The sequence below is a fragment of the Stegastes partitus genome, unplaced genomic scaffold (genome assembly GCF_000690725.1).
Source record: "Stegastes partitus isolate 25-593 unplaced genomic scaffold, Stegastes_partitus-1.0.2 Scaffold333, whole genome shotgun sequence".
NCBI classification, from domain to species: Eukaryota; Metazoa; Chordata; class Actinopteri; family Pomacentridae; genus Stegastes; species Stegastes partitus.
Genome location: NW_007578064.1, coordinates 202293 through 221576, shown reverse-complemented (window position 1 = coordinate 221576; position 19284 = coordinate 202293). Strand labels below are relative to the sequence as shown.

Here is a 19284-nt window from a genome sequence, read left to right as displayed (position 1 = left end):
CAGGGAATTTACATTCCATTGCATACCTGTCAGGAGATAGTCCACCGGTGAAAAATAACACCAGTCCTAGTGTTGTGAAGAGGCGAGGCATGCAGGCAGGAATAAGGACAGCTGAGGAGAAAGGGCTGCAGCACGGAGCATTAGTGTGCTCTCCTTCTCCCATCATTAATGAAGACAAATAGTCTTTTGTGCAGATTGCATTATCGTGTTATACCAGGGTGGGAGGGTGTAGGCAGCACTTGGTCCTCGCTTAATCCTGTTTTTTATTTTTTTTTTTTTTTAAATCCACTCCACAATTTAGTAACGTTGTGCATCTTTCTTCATTATCTGCTAATACTTTGTTTGGAGACACTTTCATTTCCCACATAATTGTTGGAATATAAACTGTGAAGGTTTTGACGTGAGCAGGAAAGTGCTTCTGAATTCCGACTGGTAAACCGCATCATTAATTATTCAGATTACGCAGCTGTAAAGTGCTTCAGCAACTATAGAAAACATAACTGAGGCAAATTGGCCTATAGAAAGCTAAAGGCACACGAAACCACAGCTAGTCTGACTTTATATTTTTTTAAAAAAGAAAAAAGAAAAAGCCCATCTGCCCACAGACATGTTTGAATCCAGCCTGGCACTGCACACTGCTAACATTTTCACTTAATTGCTGACACCTAGAGACACTGCACCATCACCACAATGGAACTCAGTAGGGAGCAGAGCACGAGTGGTTAGACAATCACACAGGTTGTAAACAAATCTCCCTTTCAAACATGTTATCCTCAAACAGTGTCATCATCACCCACCACACGGAGCAGCTGCACAACGACTGTTAAGTAAGATAGCAGCTTTGCACAATATAATGGACACTTATAATGGGCAGTTTGGGAACTCAGCTTCACTGTTAAATGTGCGGTTTAGGTATTATTATAACACCTTTTGTGTGTATGTGATATGAAAATAAGCCCCGAGTTAAAAGAAACAATTTTACTTTACACGTTTTCGTTTAAGCTCTTACATCATAACACATTGCTTTAATTAGTTTCCAATTTGCACCTTTGGGTTATAGAATCAAAACCACACTTTGACCCCAAGTACGTTTTTTTCCCCTCCTACTCCTCGTAGTGATTAATTTTCTCAGAGGAGGCTCCAATAACTAAACACGTTCTGAAAATATACCTCGAATAACGTCACCACTGCCAAATTCAAGCAGCTCCATATGGGGAGATTAAATAGAAAATCTATTACTGGCTTGACTAAGGAAAGTAAGATGTAAAGCATGGAAATTCAAGCCCAACCTGGTTCCACAGCTACTTGAGCAAACAAGACGTCTAGACGCCTCAAGCTGTGACTTACAGTAGACCCATGACTGACTGACTGACTGCAGTTCTAAAATTTCATAAACTCCAAGTAACGCTGCCTTGAGTGAGAATGCAAGATAATTCAATACTGCATATATGAAACACTGTGATGTAACAAAAGATTTTGTGGTATCAGAAATTGAGAGGAAAACGAATCAACACTAGTGTTGTAAAGCAGCTGTTGGGGAACTCCGAGACAACACCGGGAGAACTTTGCTGCAAGTTTAACGTCTAAAACAGTGCTAGGATGGATTGAGACAGGAAAGACTAGCATATATATATCAAAAAAGGCTCACAAATGGACTTAAATACTAAAGCAGTGAATAATTTCTTGACATTGGAGGTAAGCTGGTTGCAAAGATCAGAGACTTGAATTCAGGTACACAAATTGAAACCTTGAAAGGTGGGAAACTTTCTCTAAGCTCCTTGATGTCAGGATCCAAGGCCAGTCTACACCGACACCTGTGAATGCAACAAGCCTGTGTTGACAAGGCTTGTCCCAGAGACAACATTCTCATCTTCTCTTTTCTTTTTCCGCCTTTCAAACAGCGGGGAATTATTTCTGCCTGAATTAAACATAACAGAGACCGAAGACGAGCAATAAATCAAAGTTTGTTTTAGGCCGCACTTTTCTCCTTTGAAAGACAACTTAAAGACTTATCTCCTCAATTCCCAGTCAACACTCTGACATCCAATGCAAATTAAATTAATCATCATCAAACGAGGGGACGCCGTCTGTAAAGGGGGAGTTGGAAGAGGAATGTGTTAGTAAATAGCGCCCTAAACAAACACTTCTGAGTGCTGCTTGACAGAAAAATAATGAGGAGAGAAGTAAAGTGATTAAGAATGCAGCATCCCTTATTTAACTAATCACTGGCAGAGGCAGAACAGTGTGACTTCTATGAAGACCACCAGTCCCTAGAGTACACAGAAGTAAACAGGAAACAGGAATTAAGTGACAAAAAAATTACCAAAACATCGAAGGGTGATGAATGAATAGACAGACATTTAAACACCAATCAGCCACAAAATTAAGACGACCTGCTAAATGTCGTGTAAGTCACTGAAACAGCTCTGACTCTGGAGGTGTCATGTGTCCTTGACTTGTTCTTGATTGGATAAAGATCAGGGGAGTTTGGAGGCAGGGTCAATTCCTCGGGCTCCTTGTCGTGCCCCTTTAAGAGTAATTTTTGTTGTGTGGTGGGGCACATTGTTCTGCACGAAGAGGCTGCTGTTGCCATGCAGGGATGCTTGGTTTGCAGCAATGTTTAGTGATACGTGTTTTAATGTGGTGGCTGATTGGTGCATATTTACATTCAGCGTACAAAACAGTTTGACTGGAGCCTGATACAACCCCAATAAGCTCTTTTCAAATCAGACCTGCTGCCACAATGCAAAGAATCAGGAACATGTCCTGTTCTCATCTTTCAGTGGACCGAGCTTGTTTCCTGTGTTCTCACACGTTTCAAGAGGTAACACTATCTTTAAGTACTGCTGGTTGGTACAGAGTGCTACTCTCATTACCTGCAGGTATGCACTAAACACTCCCTCGAGCCTCTTTTTCTTCTTCCACAAATGAGATTCATGAGCCTGCTTCCATAGTAATGCCACGTAGGAGACATCAACACACACTTAAACATGTTATATATTACAGCAGAGTCCTTCTCCTTCATGCTGATGGCTGCTGATGAATGTCAAATAGATAGTTGAGACAAAAACAACCCTGCCGTTGTGCTACTTCGCTAATTTTGGACAATATTGTTAACATCGTTCAAGACGGAAATTAGTGTCAGAAGTTATCAAATCAGATTTGGTTCTGATAAGTTCATCAGTGGAGATTTACTCGGGCTTGTGCTTCAATGTGGAAATACTGTCTGAATCTGTGGGCTCTGAGGATTTTCAAGGCGTTACATCAAAATTAGATTCAACAGTTTCGAGTCAGATGAAAGTGGTTTGAAGATTTGGCATTAATAATGTGTTTTAATATTGGACTTTAAAACATAGCTGTACATGCAAATTACGTTTTAGGGTCTCCAGATCTCTCGACTGGTCCCCAGTGAGTCCATCCTAACAACCCATTAACAGCACAACACCAGAGGGGATTAATGTCTCGCCTATCCTCGGTATTATTATTATTATTTAGCTGTCTTGAAATGCAATGGATCTGTGATTTCAAAGCACATAATACAGAGAAAGAAATAGCTGGAAATAATAAAAACATAAAACAAATTACAAAAACGTACATGGGCATTATTTTCGTACTCTGTCTCGCTCTGTGGGATTTGATTTACCTTCTTATAAAGCTCAATTGCCGTTCTGAAAGTCTAAGAAGCAATTTACAAGCTTTGCAACTTTTATCCCAACTGTATACTGCAATGAGCCTTCAGGCTATGCAGAGTTTTAGTGTGTGTGTGTGTGTGTTTGCAACTGTAATTAAAAAAAGAAATGGCTCATTCAGTGACGATTTAGTCACACTGATGTTATCAAGGCCAGACACTTTCACACTCAGGGCTTTATGAATGTTCTGCTAAATATATATCTGCAAAAATAATTACCGTAATTAAAAGCTACAAGCCAAAATGCTTTCATTGTAAAAGCATGTTGAAAATAAAATTAGAGCTGCATTAAACAATTATTTTAATTGGCAATTATTTTGTCGATTTATGTCTCGATTATATGCTTTACAGGCAGTGTGAAAAAAAACATTCAAATTAGTGGCGTCCTTAAATGTTTTGTTACGTTCAAACCAAAATTTGAACTAAAAAAGAAATAATTTATTATTATCCACATAGCTTCAGATTAGATTTACTGATTAGCTATCCAAGTGATTTTGGTTGACTCGTTTTTGGTTTATTTATGGTTTTCTTTCAGTTGACGTTGGAAACACAGTGTACATAGAGTACAGTAGAAATCACTTTGCTATGTTTATTTGGCGAGCATAGCAGTAGAAGGCCACATAGTGTGTCAGTGTTTATCTAACTGCAGTGTTAATTATTCTCTTTCCACCACACTCTTGGAGGTGGAGGAGTCAACACAGAATGACTCACTCAACCCGCACACCCATCACCCCATCAGCCCTTCTTCTGAGCACCATCAAGTGTTACTGCACTAATTGCACTCTACACTTGCGTGTTTGCTGAAAGGTCGATTCAAAGTGTTTCCACTGTGCCATTGCCTTTTTTTTTAGTCCACTTCAAGCACTGGGCAATCATGTGAGTGGCATCTTGATAATGTCATAAGAATTAGGAAACATTTCAAAGCATTTTCAGTTGGTGAAAATAGGTTTGATTTAGAAGATTACATTTAGGACTCACATGTGAACAAAAATCCTGAATTAACTGTAAAACATTGTTGTAACAGAAATTATTAACAGTATTTATAACCTCGCTGAGAAATGTAAAAAAGAAAACACTCCCATACTGGATTCAGTGCAATCCACAGGTTCAGGCATCAATGTCAAAGCTCTAACAAGAATATATACAGAAAGAAAGAGACACTCCCCAGCCCCGTCTCCAATGGTACCTGTGAGAGATTTAGAAGTGGAGTCCTTTCTTCTCTGGGGACCTGATCCAGTGCCACTTACAGAGCCCTCGTAGCTAATGCAGTCATAACAAAGCAGAGCTGTTCAAGGATAAAAAAGAAAAAAATATATAAAGACAAAAGGGGCGATGAAAAATAGAGTTAAGGGTTGCTGATTTACTTTTCTTAAATCAGTTAAAAGGCTTGGCATGTTTTTTTTTTTCTTCTTATTTTGGGTGCACATTTATATCCCAAAGCCACAGCCTTTCCAGGAACAGCCCTGTTTGATGTTATGGCTGTGTTAGCCATGCTGAAGCTCTTAAACCACAGTGACTACCTGCACCTACATGCACCTGAATAACCAATCATGCCCCCCTGAGCAGCTTAGGTATCAACTTAGTTTAAACAGGCAGGAGTTGGATCAAAACAGCAAACAGTAGCCTGGACACCTGCGAAATGAACGTAGCGGGTGCATTAAGAGAGGAGAAAAACAAGAAACTGTAGACAGAGAGTTTAAAGCAGGAGCAGCAGCAGCACCAGCAGCAGCAGCAGAACCCTCATAACCTGACAGAAGCCATAATCACATTTGTTAGAGCTGCAAAACCAGACACCTGGGTTAGTAAAGCAAAAGAGAAACAGGTTCAGATTTAATTGTGTTAAAAGCTTGACATTTACATGAGGCAACTTCACTTTAAATACATTTGTTGCTATATGGGATGGAACATTCAGTATCAGATTCAGTGTCTGAGCATTTGACAAAAACTAACAGTGTGTAACAGCTAGTGTTGAAGAACGTTAAAACATCTTTAAATTTTAAGTAGAATGAAGAAATGCCACGTTCAGAGTAAAGGTGCATGCGTATTGCTTTCTTTAAAGTCCATATATTCTCTGCCGTGTGTTGTTGACTTGTTTCAAATACTTCTACATGTCCCATCTGTTATGTCGATGTGTATTTTACATCACCTTGACCAGCCATAATGAAGTTCAGTGTAATGTTTTGCTGCCGGGGCTGTCGTACCTGCAAAAGCTTTGGAAATCCTCTCCTTCTTCCACTCCCACGGCTGGTCGTACTCCTCGGGGGGTCGTTCATCATCCTGGGGCAGACGGCTTTCTCTGGGGCAGCGCAAGCGCTCAGGGTCTGAGTCTCCTCCGTTCTCGGCTGGCTCGTATGGCGTATCGTACAGGGGCAGCTGCCTCACAGGCCCATCCTTAGGGCCTCGCCCACCAGACCTGATCTCTAAAAATGAGAAGAAAGACCGATCGTTAACAATGGGTTTCCGAAATAAAACTTTATAGATGAAACCTATAAAGTTATGACTGTAGGTGTGCTAAAAAACCCAAAGGCAACACATTTCATCAAGCCTGGCTTGCACATTTCTTGTATAGCATACAGTGAGATGAATAGATTCACCTATCAGGCTGGAGAGTTGAGTGGTGTTTGTTCTGTGGTAAAATGAGAGAGCAGCTGTAAGTCTCTCGGTTTTTTATGTTGATAATGAACAATTTTGAAGCATCACTAGACGATGGGCAAAAACGAAGAAATTATATTTTTAAAAAAGTTACTAAACTGATTTTTTTTTTTAAAAAGATGTTGGTACTATCTTGTGCTGAGGCAAGTTGTCCATTATTGTACACGCTTAACAAAAAAGAACAAACTTTGTCTGGTACATCAAATGTGTGTCTCATACATTCAGAAATGCATCTCAAACTGTAGCCCACATAGATGCAAAACACCAGAAATCGCGTTGCAAGAATGACTGATGACATGAAATTGCTGCAGAGGGTACAGATGCTGTGATGTGACACACAGAGGACTGTCAAGTGCAGAAATGTATGTTCAGTACTCTTGCCTACTCTCATTTTAAACGTAAATTCCCCTCCAACAACACACAGGAAGCCAATTTGTGCGCAACGACGAATGAATCGAAAAGCAGGGCCCTCTCACAACTATTATGTGGTGAATGATGGTGACAGTTTGCTTTTGCTGTGATGGCAGAAAGGGGAAATGAGAGAGTTGAAATAAGAGGAGCAGAGGGAGCAGAAGAGGCTGAGCACCTGTAAAAGTACACAGTGTAGCCTCTCTGAATATGGCAAAATCCCACAGCAGTTCTGAAGAGCGTTGCCCCGGGCTGCACATGCCTGCACTGTCAGAACAGAGATGAAGTGAAAGTACCAGTTTCCTTTCTTTCTACAACATTTAACATCGCTTTGAAACCAACGGCATGTAGATACTTGTCACATTATTAGTATTATGATGATTCTTTTTTTGAATTGTTATGGTAAAGGACCAAATAGTGCCCTAAATTCTCAAATTATTCCCATCTCACAAATATGAGACAAACATGCCATAGATTAAAGTCCGAGCACTAGAGGGGCAAATAATGTGTCTTTAGGTTTATGACATTTGGGCGCAGGAGTATTTTAGGTGTAATAATATCATATAGATTGTATGGCAACCTTTGCAATAGCTGTCAACATGTCTTCCTCAGATCACAAGTTGTGGCGAGATAGATACAACCAACCAGATCTGGCAGCTTAATGCACTGGAAAAAATAGGCAGTCAATTTCCTCCAAAGACCTTTCAAAACTGCCTTAAAATTCAGCTTTAGAAGGAGGTAATACCTCTGGCAGAAAAACTAGTTTTATACATTCTGCTCAACAGCCCAAAGTGCAGTCTCTTAGATGCTGCTACTCTGGAGCATATGCCACTCATCCAAAGATGGAGTGCGAGCAAGGAAACCATTGGATGAAAAAGTGACTCGTCTCTCAACGATTCTATCCAACATGGTGGTTGGACGAAAACAACCGCAGGCGTAACGGAACACAATGCAGAAAGTACCTGCATGTTTTGATCTGTGGCGTAGCTTCTCAGCACTTGCATCAGCAAAACATTTCCAGACCTCTGCTTGCCTATTAGGAGTTTTCAAGTGTCCAAACTTTGTAATGTATACATCCTCAATAAGATCGACAGTGCCTTGAAGGTTGACTTGCTGCTGCGTGGGATATTTACACTTATGCTACAGCCAGACTTATCTCAAACACTTCAAAGATAGTGTAAAAGGCATATTTATGAGACGTAAAACAGGACAGTTTTATTACTAAACACGTTTTAATACTTTGGAAGTGGTGCCCGACTACGACTTTCTCCACATGAAGGTTACATGTAGGGATCGTACAGCAGCATCCAGTGTATACTGTTGTTTTTGCTTTTCCATTCATGTTGTAAATCTTGACATAACCTGACCAAAACTAAGATGCATGCACACCCCTTCGCTCTTCGTGTAAGAAGGTGAAAAAGACCTGACTGCTAATGAAGCATCATGCCCTTGAGAACCCTCCTCCTCTTCCCCCTTCCACTGCCTCCTCCTCCTCCTCCTCTCTCCAATCTTCCTCTACTCACATGAAGTTGTTAGCAGCCTGCGCCCTTCCTCCTGGGCCACATGAAGCTGTTAGCGGCCAACACTGCTATACAGCAATGCAATGTGAAGAGAATGAATTATTATGCCACACTACTGCATAATTGCCTCTTAGCCCAGGGGAGCTCTTGCGGAAAAATGAGCAATGCGTTGAGCCTAATGGAGCTACCCGCCGCTGGTGGTAGTGGAGGGGTGGAGTGAGGTGAGGCTGCCAGGTCCCGTATCTCAACGTAATCCCGCATTAGGCAAACTTGCACCCTTTGATCTTAGCAGTTAAAAGACTTGGTATTATGAGATCCTGGCATGATTAGGTCCTACCTCCCCTGCAGAAGAACAAATAGCTCTAGAAGAGGGCGAAAGAAGCAAGCAGAGTCTGCTAAAGGCAGTAAAATGAAAAGTTAAAAAGGAGAATATTACTGGTGAGGTGGGGAGCAAGTCTTATGGGAGGAACCCTTTAATTGGATGCGCGTTGGCTTCGATAAACTGCTGCAGTGAATTGAGACTCCCTGCTAACTCTCACGAATGAAGCCTCATGTGTGGACACAGGATCCTTGTTGACCTCCTTCCTTCCCTCCCGCTGTCTTCTATTATTCCATTCTTCCTTCCAACCTCCTTTCCTTCCTTCCTCGTTTCCTTCCCTCTTTCATTCGTCTCTGTCAGCTCCTGTTGGGGCCTGCTTGGCAAACTGGGCGGGGACACATCTGTCTCAGCAAATTACAGTGATTGGCATGACGGTGGGGTTGCATGTTGCAACACAGCTGCAGTCTATCTTCCATGTTTGACCTCTAGCCTTGAGGGTCAGAGGTCAACCACCACACCCTCCCTTCATGTACTTCGTACCTTCCCCTCCCCGGATGTCAGAGTTCCTGTTCAGATGCTGCATGTCGCCTTTGCTTTTTACAACATCTATAACCTACAAAAGCCTACAAAATCTGATTTATTTCCCTATTTTCACTCATGTATATGTTTTCAGTGCAGCTCAAAAGAATGTGGTGTTGTTCCAAAGTTCTAACTGTGACAAGTATTTTAAGAAACAATTAAAACTTATTATACAGTGTGCTGCCCTCAGCAGGGTTTCAGCAGCCATGTAGTAGCAGCACCCTCGCTGACCACAACCATCTGTTTAATGCCTCTAAAAAAAATGTGTGTTGGGGGGGCAGCAGAACACACTGCTGAGACTTTAACAGCTGCATTTGAGCTTCAAAACATTATTCCCTGAGAAGGAAATACATGGATACTGCAAGACAAAACACAGGCCTCCCCAAGTGGGCTAAAAATCAGAAAACCTTAAGAGGATGCTTCGAAACAAGTGACAGATCCAGGCACTGTTATCATCCTCTGTGGTTCATGAACTGAAGAGGTTAATTCTACAGGAGAGAGACGAACATGTTCCTTGCAATAAATCCAGGGAGGCTCCTGTTCTACTTACTACAGGAGGAGCCCTCTGGGCATATTATCATGGTAGTGCATGGGCAGGCAGAGAGCTCTGGATTAAATCAAAAAACATTAACTGCATCCAACCTGGCAGCCGTATCCTGCTGCACATAACGGACTGACCTAGCCATCTAGTCCTCATCATCCAGGCCCTGTGTAATTTGTCCAATATTCCGATTACTGCCAACCAAGAAAGCGGCAAACAGCTGCACAAGTGTACTTTTATTGCAAGACTAAGCTTCTAATATGTAAAAGAAAACAAACAAACATTTATTTGCCTCCCTGGTTGGCAGCAACCCACCCACTCCTACTGAGCCAAAGAGAATTTGCTGCTGCAAAGCGCTTGCAGGGACACAGGGAATATCTAGATTTGATTGAGGGCATCTCTTGTGCACTAGTAAAGGATTAAATGCAACCGATTTTGCACCCGTAGAAGACAATAGAGAGAAAACACCCAGACTTAAGGACTTGCTGTGCCTGCTCCAGCTGCTAAATCATTCTGAAAAAAAAAAAAAATCATCATTTAACTTGGCTCGTTTATTAAGAAGGTGGATTTCTGGACTGCACCTATCTATAGAGTTTGATAAATCAAAAGAGAAAATAGAAAACTGAACAAACAGCAAATTATAGGATAAAGCACTCTTTAGTGCGTTGATGCACATGAATTGCATCTGATTCACATTAATTACTAAAGTAATACCATGAATGCTAATTGTAAAATACATTTTAATTAACGGCCACCTGCGTCACTGATCCAGCCAAGCTTGTAGCACGACAGAGAGACACACATTTAAGGAGGGTACCGAGTTGATTAACAAAGCCTCTGCGGTGAGGCTATGTAATAGTGTGACTTTCCCATAGCTTTGATTTCATTCTGTTTGACTGCCCTGATCTGTGAAGAGCAAACAGGGTTGATCTAGTGGCAGTAGCCGAAGCTTTGCGGTATATCGGGGGCCACCCACAGGTATTGTGTGTCAGTCAGAGAGCTGGCTGACAAGTGAAGGTGTTTGCTCCTTGACCCGTGGCGGCCCACTGTTGAGTGTCATTCTGCTTAGTGAGTAGAGCTGAGAGGAGGCTCTTGCTGCCGACTGTTCCCCACAGACCTCTGGGAGAATAGTGACGATAAGCAAAGACAAAACAACCCTGTCAGCTTTGAGCTCGCTTCATGCCTCAATTTTGATTTCATTTTCATGTCTCATAACAATCTGAAGGAACAAAAGCAGCAAAGACAAAAGGAATAAATTAGCAAGTGTGCTTTTTTTTTTTGTTGAGTGCCTTTTACACAGCATGCACAACTTCATCATTTCTTACTTAATTTGATATTTAGAAACAATTTGTAGTGTCGGTGTAAGTGTCAGCCCTCGGCAGGCTTTGAAATTTTCCAGCAACAGTCCTGCTTTCTATGAACATGGCAGGTTTGTCCATCTGCAAGGAGGGCGTATATCTGAGTGCTGCTGCGTCTCCATCAGCCTCCTGCAGACAGAACAAAAACAACAATGCCATTTGTTCTCTGCCTCCTCCTTCCTCCTGGCTCACACTGTGCCAGGCGTGTGGCGGGTACACGCTGAGGCCTCTGCCTGTCACGTAAATACCGATCAGCCACAACATTAAAACCCTTGACAGGCGCTGTGAATAACATTGAACATCTTGATACAATGCATTGTTCTGCAGGGTGGATGTTACTTTTACATGTACCATCCAAGCATTGTCCCAACCCTCCATGGCAACAGCAGTTTTGATGGCAACGGCCTCCCCCAGCAAACAATGTGCACTGCTGCACTGCAAAAAGTGCTCAGGAACAGTTTAAGGAACATGGCTACGAGCCCAAGGCATTGACCCATCTCCCCAGATCCCCACACAACTGAGCATCTGTGAGATGTGATGGAACCAGACGGATCCTTGGAGGCCCCACTCTACAACCCGGAGGACCCAGTATCAATCACTAGAAGACACCTCCAGAAGTCCATGCCTCAGTGGGTCAGGACTGCTTTTATGGAACAAGGGGGACCGACACAATATTAGGCTTTCAGATGGTTGCATAGATTTGTGGGGAGCCTGGAAGCCAATTCACAGACCCACTCCACTCATGCTTAGCCCAGAGGGGAGAATATTTTAGATCGTGCTGCATCGTTTTGATTTGTGCTTTCTTAAAAAATACCTTTTTGTTTCTGCTGGAGGCTGTATTACCCGACAGACAAATGACACATTGTGTGAAGCAGAGCTGGGTCCCCCTTTGGGAACAAATGAAGAAATTAACGAAATGGTATTCAAAACAAGCCACATAAATGCAATTTTTTGTTCATGGACAGGATACAAAAACAGAAATATCAAATATAAAAAACAAAAGAATTATGAGCTGTGCAGCCAGACAGACTTAACATCCCAGAGAAGACACGTCTGTGTTGGTGTGTGCACTTGTGTACGCGTAAATTTGTTGTTTTCCCGCATGGCGTGAGGGAATAGAAGTTGAAGAGTGTCTTCCACAACATGCTGACATTTATATGGATTCATTCCCATACTGGAGCAGAGAGTAAGGCTAAAGAGACAACATACAAAGCAAAAACAAGACGGAGGCGGGTGATGACGGAAGTAAGCCAGACAAAGTAACAGAGACAGAGAGAGAGAGAGGAAGACAAGGGAGCGTCGGAGGGAGGCAGCGGGGATGTACACACACATACACACACACAAAAAAGAAAAAGGCAAAGAGCGACAGCGAGTGAACAGAGAAAGGGAGGGGAAAAATTGAAAATTAGAGGCAGGCAGGTGATGCAAGTTTGTCACAGAGGGAGAAATAAACAAAGACACTGCGACAGGAAGTCAAGGAGAGTGATGGGAAGAGAAAGTGGGATGCACAAACAGAGGGAGAGAGTGGCAAGAATAATAAATATGCACAACAGCGAAGAGCTCCCCATACCCAGCAGCTAATGAACACACTTCACTTGAAGGCTCAATACTGATAAAATTAACTATTATGAGGTTCAGTAACAGACCACTGCGTCCAAGTGAAGTACATTTATTTTTAAATCAGAAAAAGCATTAGAAGTCATTTTCATTTGGCATCACTTTGTTATGGCCTCCTGACCATTGTTGTTCATGACTGGCTTCACAGCAGGAGGTGGGTCATACTACACTTTTAAACACATCAACCTGTACCTGGTTGTACCTAATGTCACAGAAATCCAACTGATAATTGCTGAAATACTGCAGTTAAAAACAAGAACACCAGGATGTTGGTGACAATGTCAGCCACGAATGTCCACGCAAAATCTGACTAATCCATCAAGAAGATGTAGTGGTATTTTATAGGATAAATAAAAACTTTGACCTGTTGGTGGCACCAGATGAAAAGCCATGGGATCACCAAAGTCATAGGAAGTTTATCTGTGGCAGCTTTCAGCGTAATCCATCTCATAGTCATCAAGATACTTCATAAATGTCAACATCACAGTGATACAGCAAAAAAGTCAATGGATCACCAAAGTCAGTGGGATTCATCTTAACTGTACTTTAATTCTACTTCAGTGTGGACCAATGTGCTCCAGACTGACAGACATTGCCATCTCTGTTGTCATACTGCCAGCATGGCTAAACACACAGGCTGAATTCAACCATTCAAAAACACCATGAGGTCAAGTCCCCAACACAAACTAACTTAAGACTGGATTGAGTTTCCTGTTATCACTAAAAGGAACACTAATTGACAAAGTCTGGCAGTAATGAGTAATTAACTGGATTTGCAGTTTACCATGGGATGATGTAACATTGTAGAGGGACTCCCTGTGCTTCAGCATGTAAATGGCTCACCTACGTAAAAGCCTGTTCACTGCAGGGCCACTGCATGGACGGTGGCATTGATCCTTTGCGGAGCGCAACTGCAATTACAGCTCGTTAGGACTGAGGTGAAAGCTCATTAATAGAAGATGAATGAGGACAGCGGCTTGGAAAGGTGCCCGTCTACCTACATGAATCACAGAATAGGCCTCACAGCTAACTCATGGAGCTATGCGGTGAACAAACAAAACACGAGCGGTAGATCAGCATCCTGACACGGTGACAGCAAGCACAGATACAATTAGTCATTCGCTGTTGTCGTCAACAGCACTGCAGTAATAGAAATTCCATTTGGACGACAGTCAAACACACAGATGCTGGAATCTTTTCTCGACACACAGTGAGAAGGACTTAATGTGAAGCAGTGACAGGCTGCTTGGCTGATGCTGTTGGATGCAGTGTGTCCCACAGCCTTGTGGGAGCAGAGCGATTTTTCTGCAGGCTGCAGTTCTCAGCTCTGCTTGCTCTGTAGCCATTGTTCCCGAGCTGAGATAAGACTGGCGGTGGATTAGAGGAGAGTGCACCCAGAGTTCAGGCTGTGTGTTGCTGCTGAGAATAGAAGACAGCACGGGAATGGGATTGGTTCTGGGAAGCGAAATGGGAAGAGGAGAGGAGATAAACAAAGGAGAGTGGAAAGGAAAGGGATAGAAAGGGAAAGGAAGGAAAGGACAGTTGTGTCAGTGGGCGCCTCTTGTCACAATGCCTAATCGGCTTGGGTGGTCGCAGAGGAGGGGGACAGGAGAGTCTGATGACACGTGGACGTGGCTTTGATGAATAGCCACTTCATGCCACCACCCCACTGGGGGTCAATAGCCTATTAATGGTGATAGGCCTCCAGCAACAGTCAGCAAAGACCCACTCGCACCCCCATCACCTTACTGCCTCAACCTTCAACCAGCTCACACACCCCCAGGGGATGTCAAGACTGCTCATTCTACTCTTCTTTGTTGGAAAGAGAATAGAATAGAGAGGGAGATGACATGGGGAAGAAAAACACTATTTTTGGCACAAGGGGAGCCCTGCACAAAGAGCTTTGCTGGAGTACAGACATGGGTCAGAACGGGGTCATTTATATATGAATTTTGAGCCTAAGGAGTGCTTGGTGCAAGAAGATATGGTACAGGTTTCTTGGTTAAGACTGCTTTATTACATGATCGGATACGGTCATGAGCTCCTGGTGGAAACTGAGCTTGTGATCTTTCAATGCAATACAAGCACAACATGATCCTGGTGCTTGGATCTCCAAGCGTTTCTGCCCAGCAGCCATCTGCACAGCTCACACAGAGCAAACACACACCTGTACGCTTAAACTATGTCGAAAGTGGAAAAAATAAGGGAGTGGGTAGAATCTCACACTTTTAAATCTTTCTCTTTTTTCTACACTTTCCTTATTGTATGATAATCCGATAATCTCTCCCTGCAGCACAACAATGCAGACAGAAGCCGCAGCCGAGAAATCTGAGGGAAATTAAGTTCTATCACCTCCGCGCTGAGCGGAGCTGACAGTCACCGTACTCTCCTTAGGCTGTCTCTCATTAGCGGAGATGGATGTATGCTAAAACGCTGACATATTTTACTCGTAAACTGGGTTACAAACAGGGGACAGCAGCAAATTGTTTCTTGTGGCAACATTACAGAACCTGAACTGCGTATGACCTCAGCGTTACTATTAGTAATACACATGCAAGTCACGACTACAAAAACACCCCACGAGCACTTAAAGAAAACGGAGAAAAAAAACATAATGCAAGTAATACTGTTCCTGAACTTCAAAGTCAAAGCTCATTATGAGGAATATCAAGCATAAAATGAGGATAAAACTGCAGCAAAACAGAAAAAAGCAGTGTAATTAGTTCAACAGGGAAGCATAAATATTCATCATGTCAAAAAAAAAAAGAAAAGTTGTATCTTGAGGCTAAAAGGGAGGGAGATAGGGAGACGCCAGAATGCTTTGTATTGATTTGTTCCCTTTATCCGAGATGGCTACTTCTGCTGGGGCAGCACTGTGACCTGTTTACCAATCCTTCCAGTCCAGAGGACGTGCATGTCCTCGGGGAAACGCGCATTAAAAAAAAAAAAAGGCTCTGCAATGCAAATAGTTACACAGCAGTAGCCACGGTCTCTCTTGACGTGTGTGTTGCTTTGACCTTCACATGAGTGCTGCCTCTTGGTAGGTGCTCCCTGCATGATTATACACACAGAGAGTAAATACAGTAAGGGTGGATTACCACTGTAAGCTGCTAACAGTGTTTACATGACTGTGTGTGATCTGATCCCTGTCACCCTGCTTCTGAGCAAATGAAACACAACATGACCACCAAACAGATTAAACAATGGGAAACACTAACAGTCTTTCATTGAGAAAGGGGAGAGGTTCAGGATATTTTAGAGAAGTATTGTTATAGCATGTCCATAAACAGATTTCTATGAGCAGCTGATGCACATCTGAGTAAAAATACCCACCATCATCTTATAAAAGTTATGTCTACTTTTGGAAACCAGGCTATTAAACTATGAAAATAGCATAATGCAACATATGTCCATGGCTCAGAAAAGACTGGATCCTCTAAATGGAAATATAAATGCACTGACTGAAGTGTGTTTTGCCAAAATGAATACACATTGTTCAGAAAATTAACTCATCATTTGAATGCAGCAGCAATTTACAACTTGATCACCAAGGCGTTTCTCTGGAGTCGATTTAGCGTTCGCCACAACAAAACATGCAGCTTAATGCAGAATTGTATTTAACTTGTGCGTCTATAAAAAAAAAAGCAGAGCAAACAAAGCCAAAGAAATGGCTCCAACGCAACATAGTGAGAATTGCTGACCTTCATTTATTTTTCATGTTTTATGTTGCGTAATGTCCTAGCGCGTATGTATGGCTCAGTGTCTGACATCTAATGCATCCAGTCCAACCCACAGATACGAGACGCCGCAATTAGCCACAGACTAATTAAAACCTACTGAACAAGTGTCTGGCTACTGCTTGAGGCTGTGATGTTGTTTACTCCAGCTTAGCTTTGGTCCACACATGTGCATGTCGCAAAAAAAACAACAAAACACAACAGGAAAGCCTTACTTATGCAAAACAATGAACATAATACACCTCACCTCGTTGCTGCTTTTGTCTTAATAATTTCTAAACATTCTGGTCTCTGTCTCAGGGCACCAGTACTGTACCCAGTAGGCTGCACATGACAAAAAGTCGAGCGCACTAGACTGTGTGTGTTAGTGTGTCCATTGTCTGCCCTCCTCAGCTTCTATTACATCAAACCCCAGACAGCCTGGAGAGAACCTTCTGATAAAGTCGAGTCAGACCTCTCAGCTCTGTCCAACCTGATTCCCTCTGACAGGGCAGATGGACCAGTGCAGGGGAGACACACGAAATACCTCGCTGTAAAGCTAACAAATTTACCAACAAAAACTAAGGTAAGAGAACAACATAGCTCAAAAAAAAACATGTAAATGTGCATCTCCCGTTGGATGTGTAACCAAACCACATGAATCTGATACAAAACAGGGCATTAGGGGGTTCTGCCCAGTCCTCATGTGTTTCATTATAACCCCTCTCTTCATTTTCATTTGTGTTTCATCCACATGCCTACCAGTTGGCATAAATATGCTAACCAAGCTCTACGCAGGTGCAGCGGAGTGCAGACCTGCCCAAATACAGTGCCGACTGGAAGAACAAACACAGTAGTAGCAGATGGTCATTTGCATTATTTTCTTCTGCGCCATTGTGGCTTTGAGGATATGGCAGATATACAGTATGGGAGCAGGTGGTTTCTGGCAATGCTTTACCTGCTTCTGAAATGCATGGAGAGTCCAAACAGGTTGTCCCGACCAACTTGATGAATGCCACAAGCTAAAATGTATTTGTGTCATAATGTAGTTTCCCTTTACACATTTTCAATTTTTTCTTTTGTTGGAAAATCAATAAGTACAAACAGCAAGTTTCGTTTGTCTCTCTAGGAAATTCTACCCGAGCCGATTATTAACTCTCACTTGTTCATAAGCTATAAAACAATCAGAATGGAGAAGCCATGTGACAGGCATGTATTGAGTTTTGTTTTTATTAAACCTGTCAGTTATATTATTTCCTGACATTGTCTTAGTTGTGACATTTCATGGCTCTCATAAGATGTTTGATTGATTTGTCACACTGCATCAATATCAGAATTCTAGATCCCCTGTTGGTAGTTCAGTCGATATTTGACAACACTGCATGGGACGATGCATAATTTTTACAAGGGAGACGTTTTTAAAATTTCATTAGCTTTCACATGGCTCGCTGTTAATCAAAGGGTTTTAAAATTCATGGGGAGAGCTTACACATCGATACTGCTGAGCACCGGCCCCTGAGGAGTAAACAAGACAATACAATAGCGAGCAAGGAAAAAAAAACCAAAAACACAGAGGATGTCGTTTAGGTTAAAAAGACAGAAATACATTTCAGTACTGTTGTCAATTTACGTTGTCCAACTGAGGCTGATTCTACCAGCAAACGTACTTAACGATGATGTGTAGTTACGGAGACGTACAACAAAGACAATAAAAAAACAAACACATTTCCTGCCAACAATGTGTGCTGCATCCCGACAGCACGTAACAAAACTCAAACATCATCTCAGCCTCACTCCAAATAAACTTCCTAATTCAAATCTTCTTCAAATTTGCTTTATTGACACTCTACAAGGAGCTGTCCCATAAAAGAAGCTCATTTTCCTTAATGAGTCAAACACACAACAAAAACTCCAGAAGACTGAACAATGAATGCAAATTGACCCCGAGGGTGCACTGTAGAAAATGAGCTCTTGTAAACAAAACTGATTACCCACGAAAAAAAAGAAGAAGAAGAAGAAAAAAAAAAAAAAAAAAAAAAAAGTTGCAAAGTAAACCTTGACTAAGCTACTTCTGTTAGTGGCTAATGAGCACACATGCTTTAACACCTCCTGCAGTACTGGCATTCTTACGTGGGATGTTACATACAGTAGTTCATAAACTGTCGGGGTGGGACTGGTTTACGGGCTGTTGATTGATGGTGCGTGGGAATTAGCGTTAAAGATTTTTGGCTTATTCCTCTGTGACCTTGGGTTAAAGTACTGCTACGCCAATAAAGGCTTGTAATGACAAAGCTACCGACATTAGCATATCTAATTTTGAAGGCTGGGTCTCTGGGATTGCTTCTGGAAATTTAATATATATGAATCAGAAGTCTCATTTTGGTCTTCTTGTCGTCAGCACAGCCACTTTGTGGCCAGACATTTACACTATTTGTTTTGGTTTACATACTTGTTATTATGTGGTTTACAGTTCCTTTAAGCTCCTTCTGTCTTGTATATTTAACAAAATATAAATGTTCAAATCAGTTCTACACATCTATGTCTCACAGCAGTGTTACCAAAACAATGTGTACAGCGAAGTGGTCTTGGAATCATAACCATGCTCCGAGCTTGTCATATTATTATAATAACTTTTTAAAAATCCCAATCATTAGGGAAGAAAAACTACACAACTGTAAGTCAGTCATAAAAATGAAAATGACTTCATCAGATAAGATGAAGGAAAGACAAACACAGCTGCCTTCATTAGTGCTCACAGCTCAACAAGGCTCACACTGTAATAATACCATGTCAGTGTCTTCTGTGCCAGGCCCCACGCCTGAGTTTTATGACGCCTCTGTGCTGGCTGGACACCATGTGGCTGCAGCATGCCACGTGGGCTTCTCC

The 19284-nt window shown here is 42.1% G+C and overlaps 1 protein-coding gene across 4 annotated transcripts in view; it reads right to left on the bottom strand.

Moving 5' to 3' along the window:
* The window catches only part of shf (Src homology 2 domain containing F), a 100997-nt gene that overhangs the window by 24133 nt on the left and 57580 nt on the right, over positions 1-19284 (bottom strand). For 2 of the 4 annotated variants that reach the window (XM_008283926.1, XM_008283928.1), the window contains exons 3-4: positions 5890-6108; positions 4875-4973 (exon numbers count right to left, since the gene is read on the bottom strand). In XM_008283926.1, coding sequence (XP_008282148.1) covers positions 4875-4973; positions 5890-6108 — 318 coding nt within the window. The remainder of the gene's footprint in view (positions 1-4874; positions 4974-5889; positions 6109-19284) is intronic. The other 2 variants (XM_008283927.1, XM_008283929.1) reach the window with 1 other exon arrangement.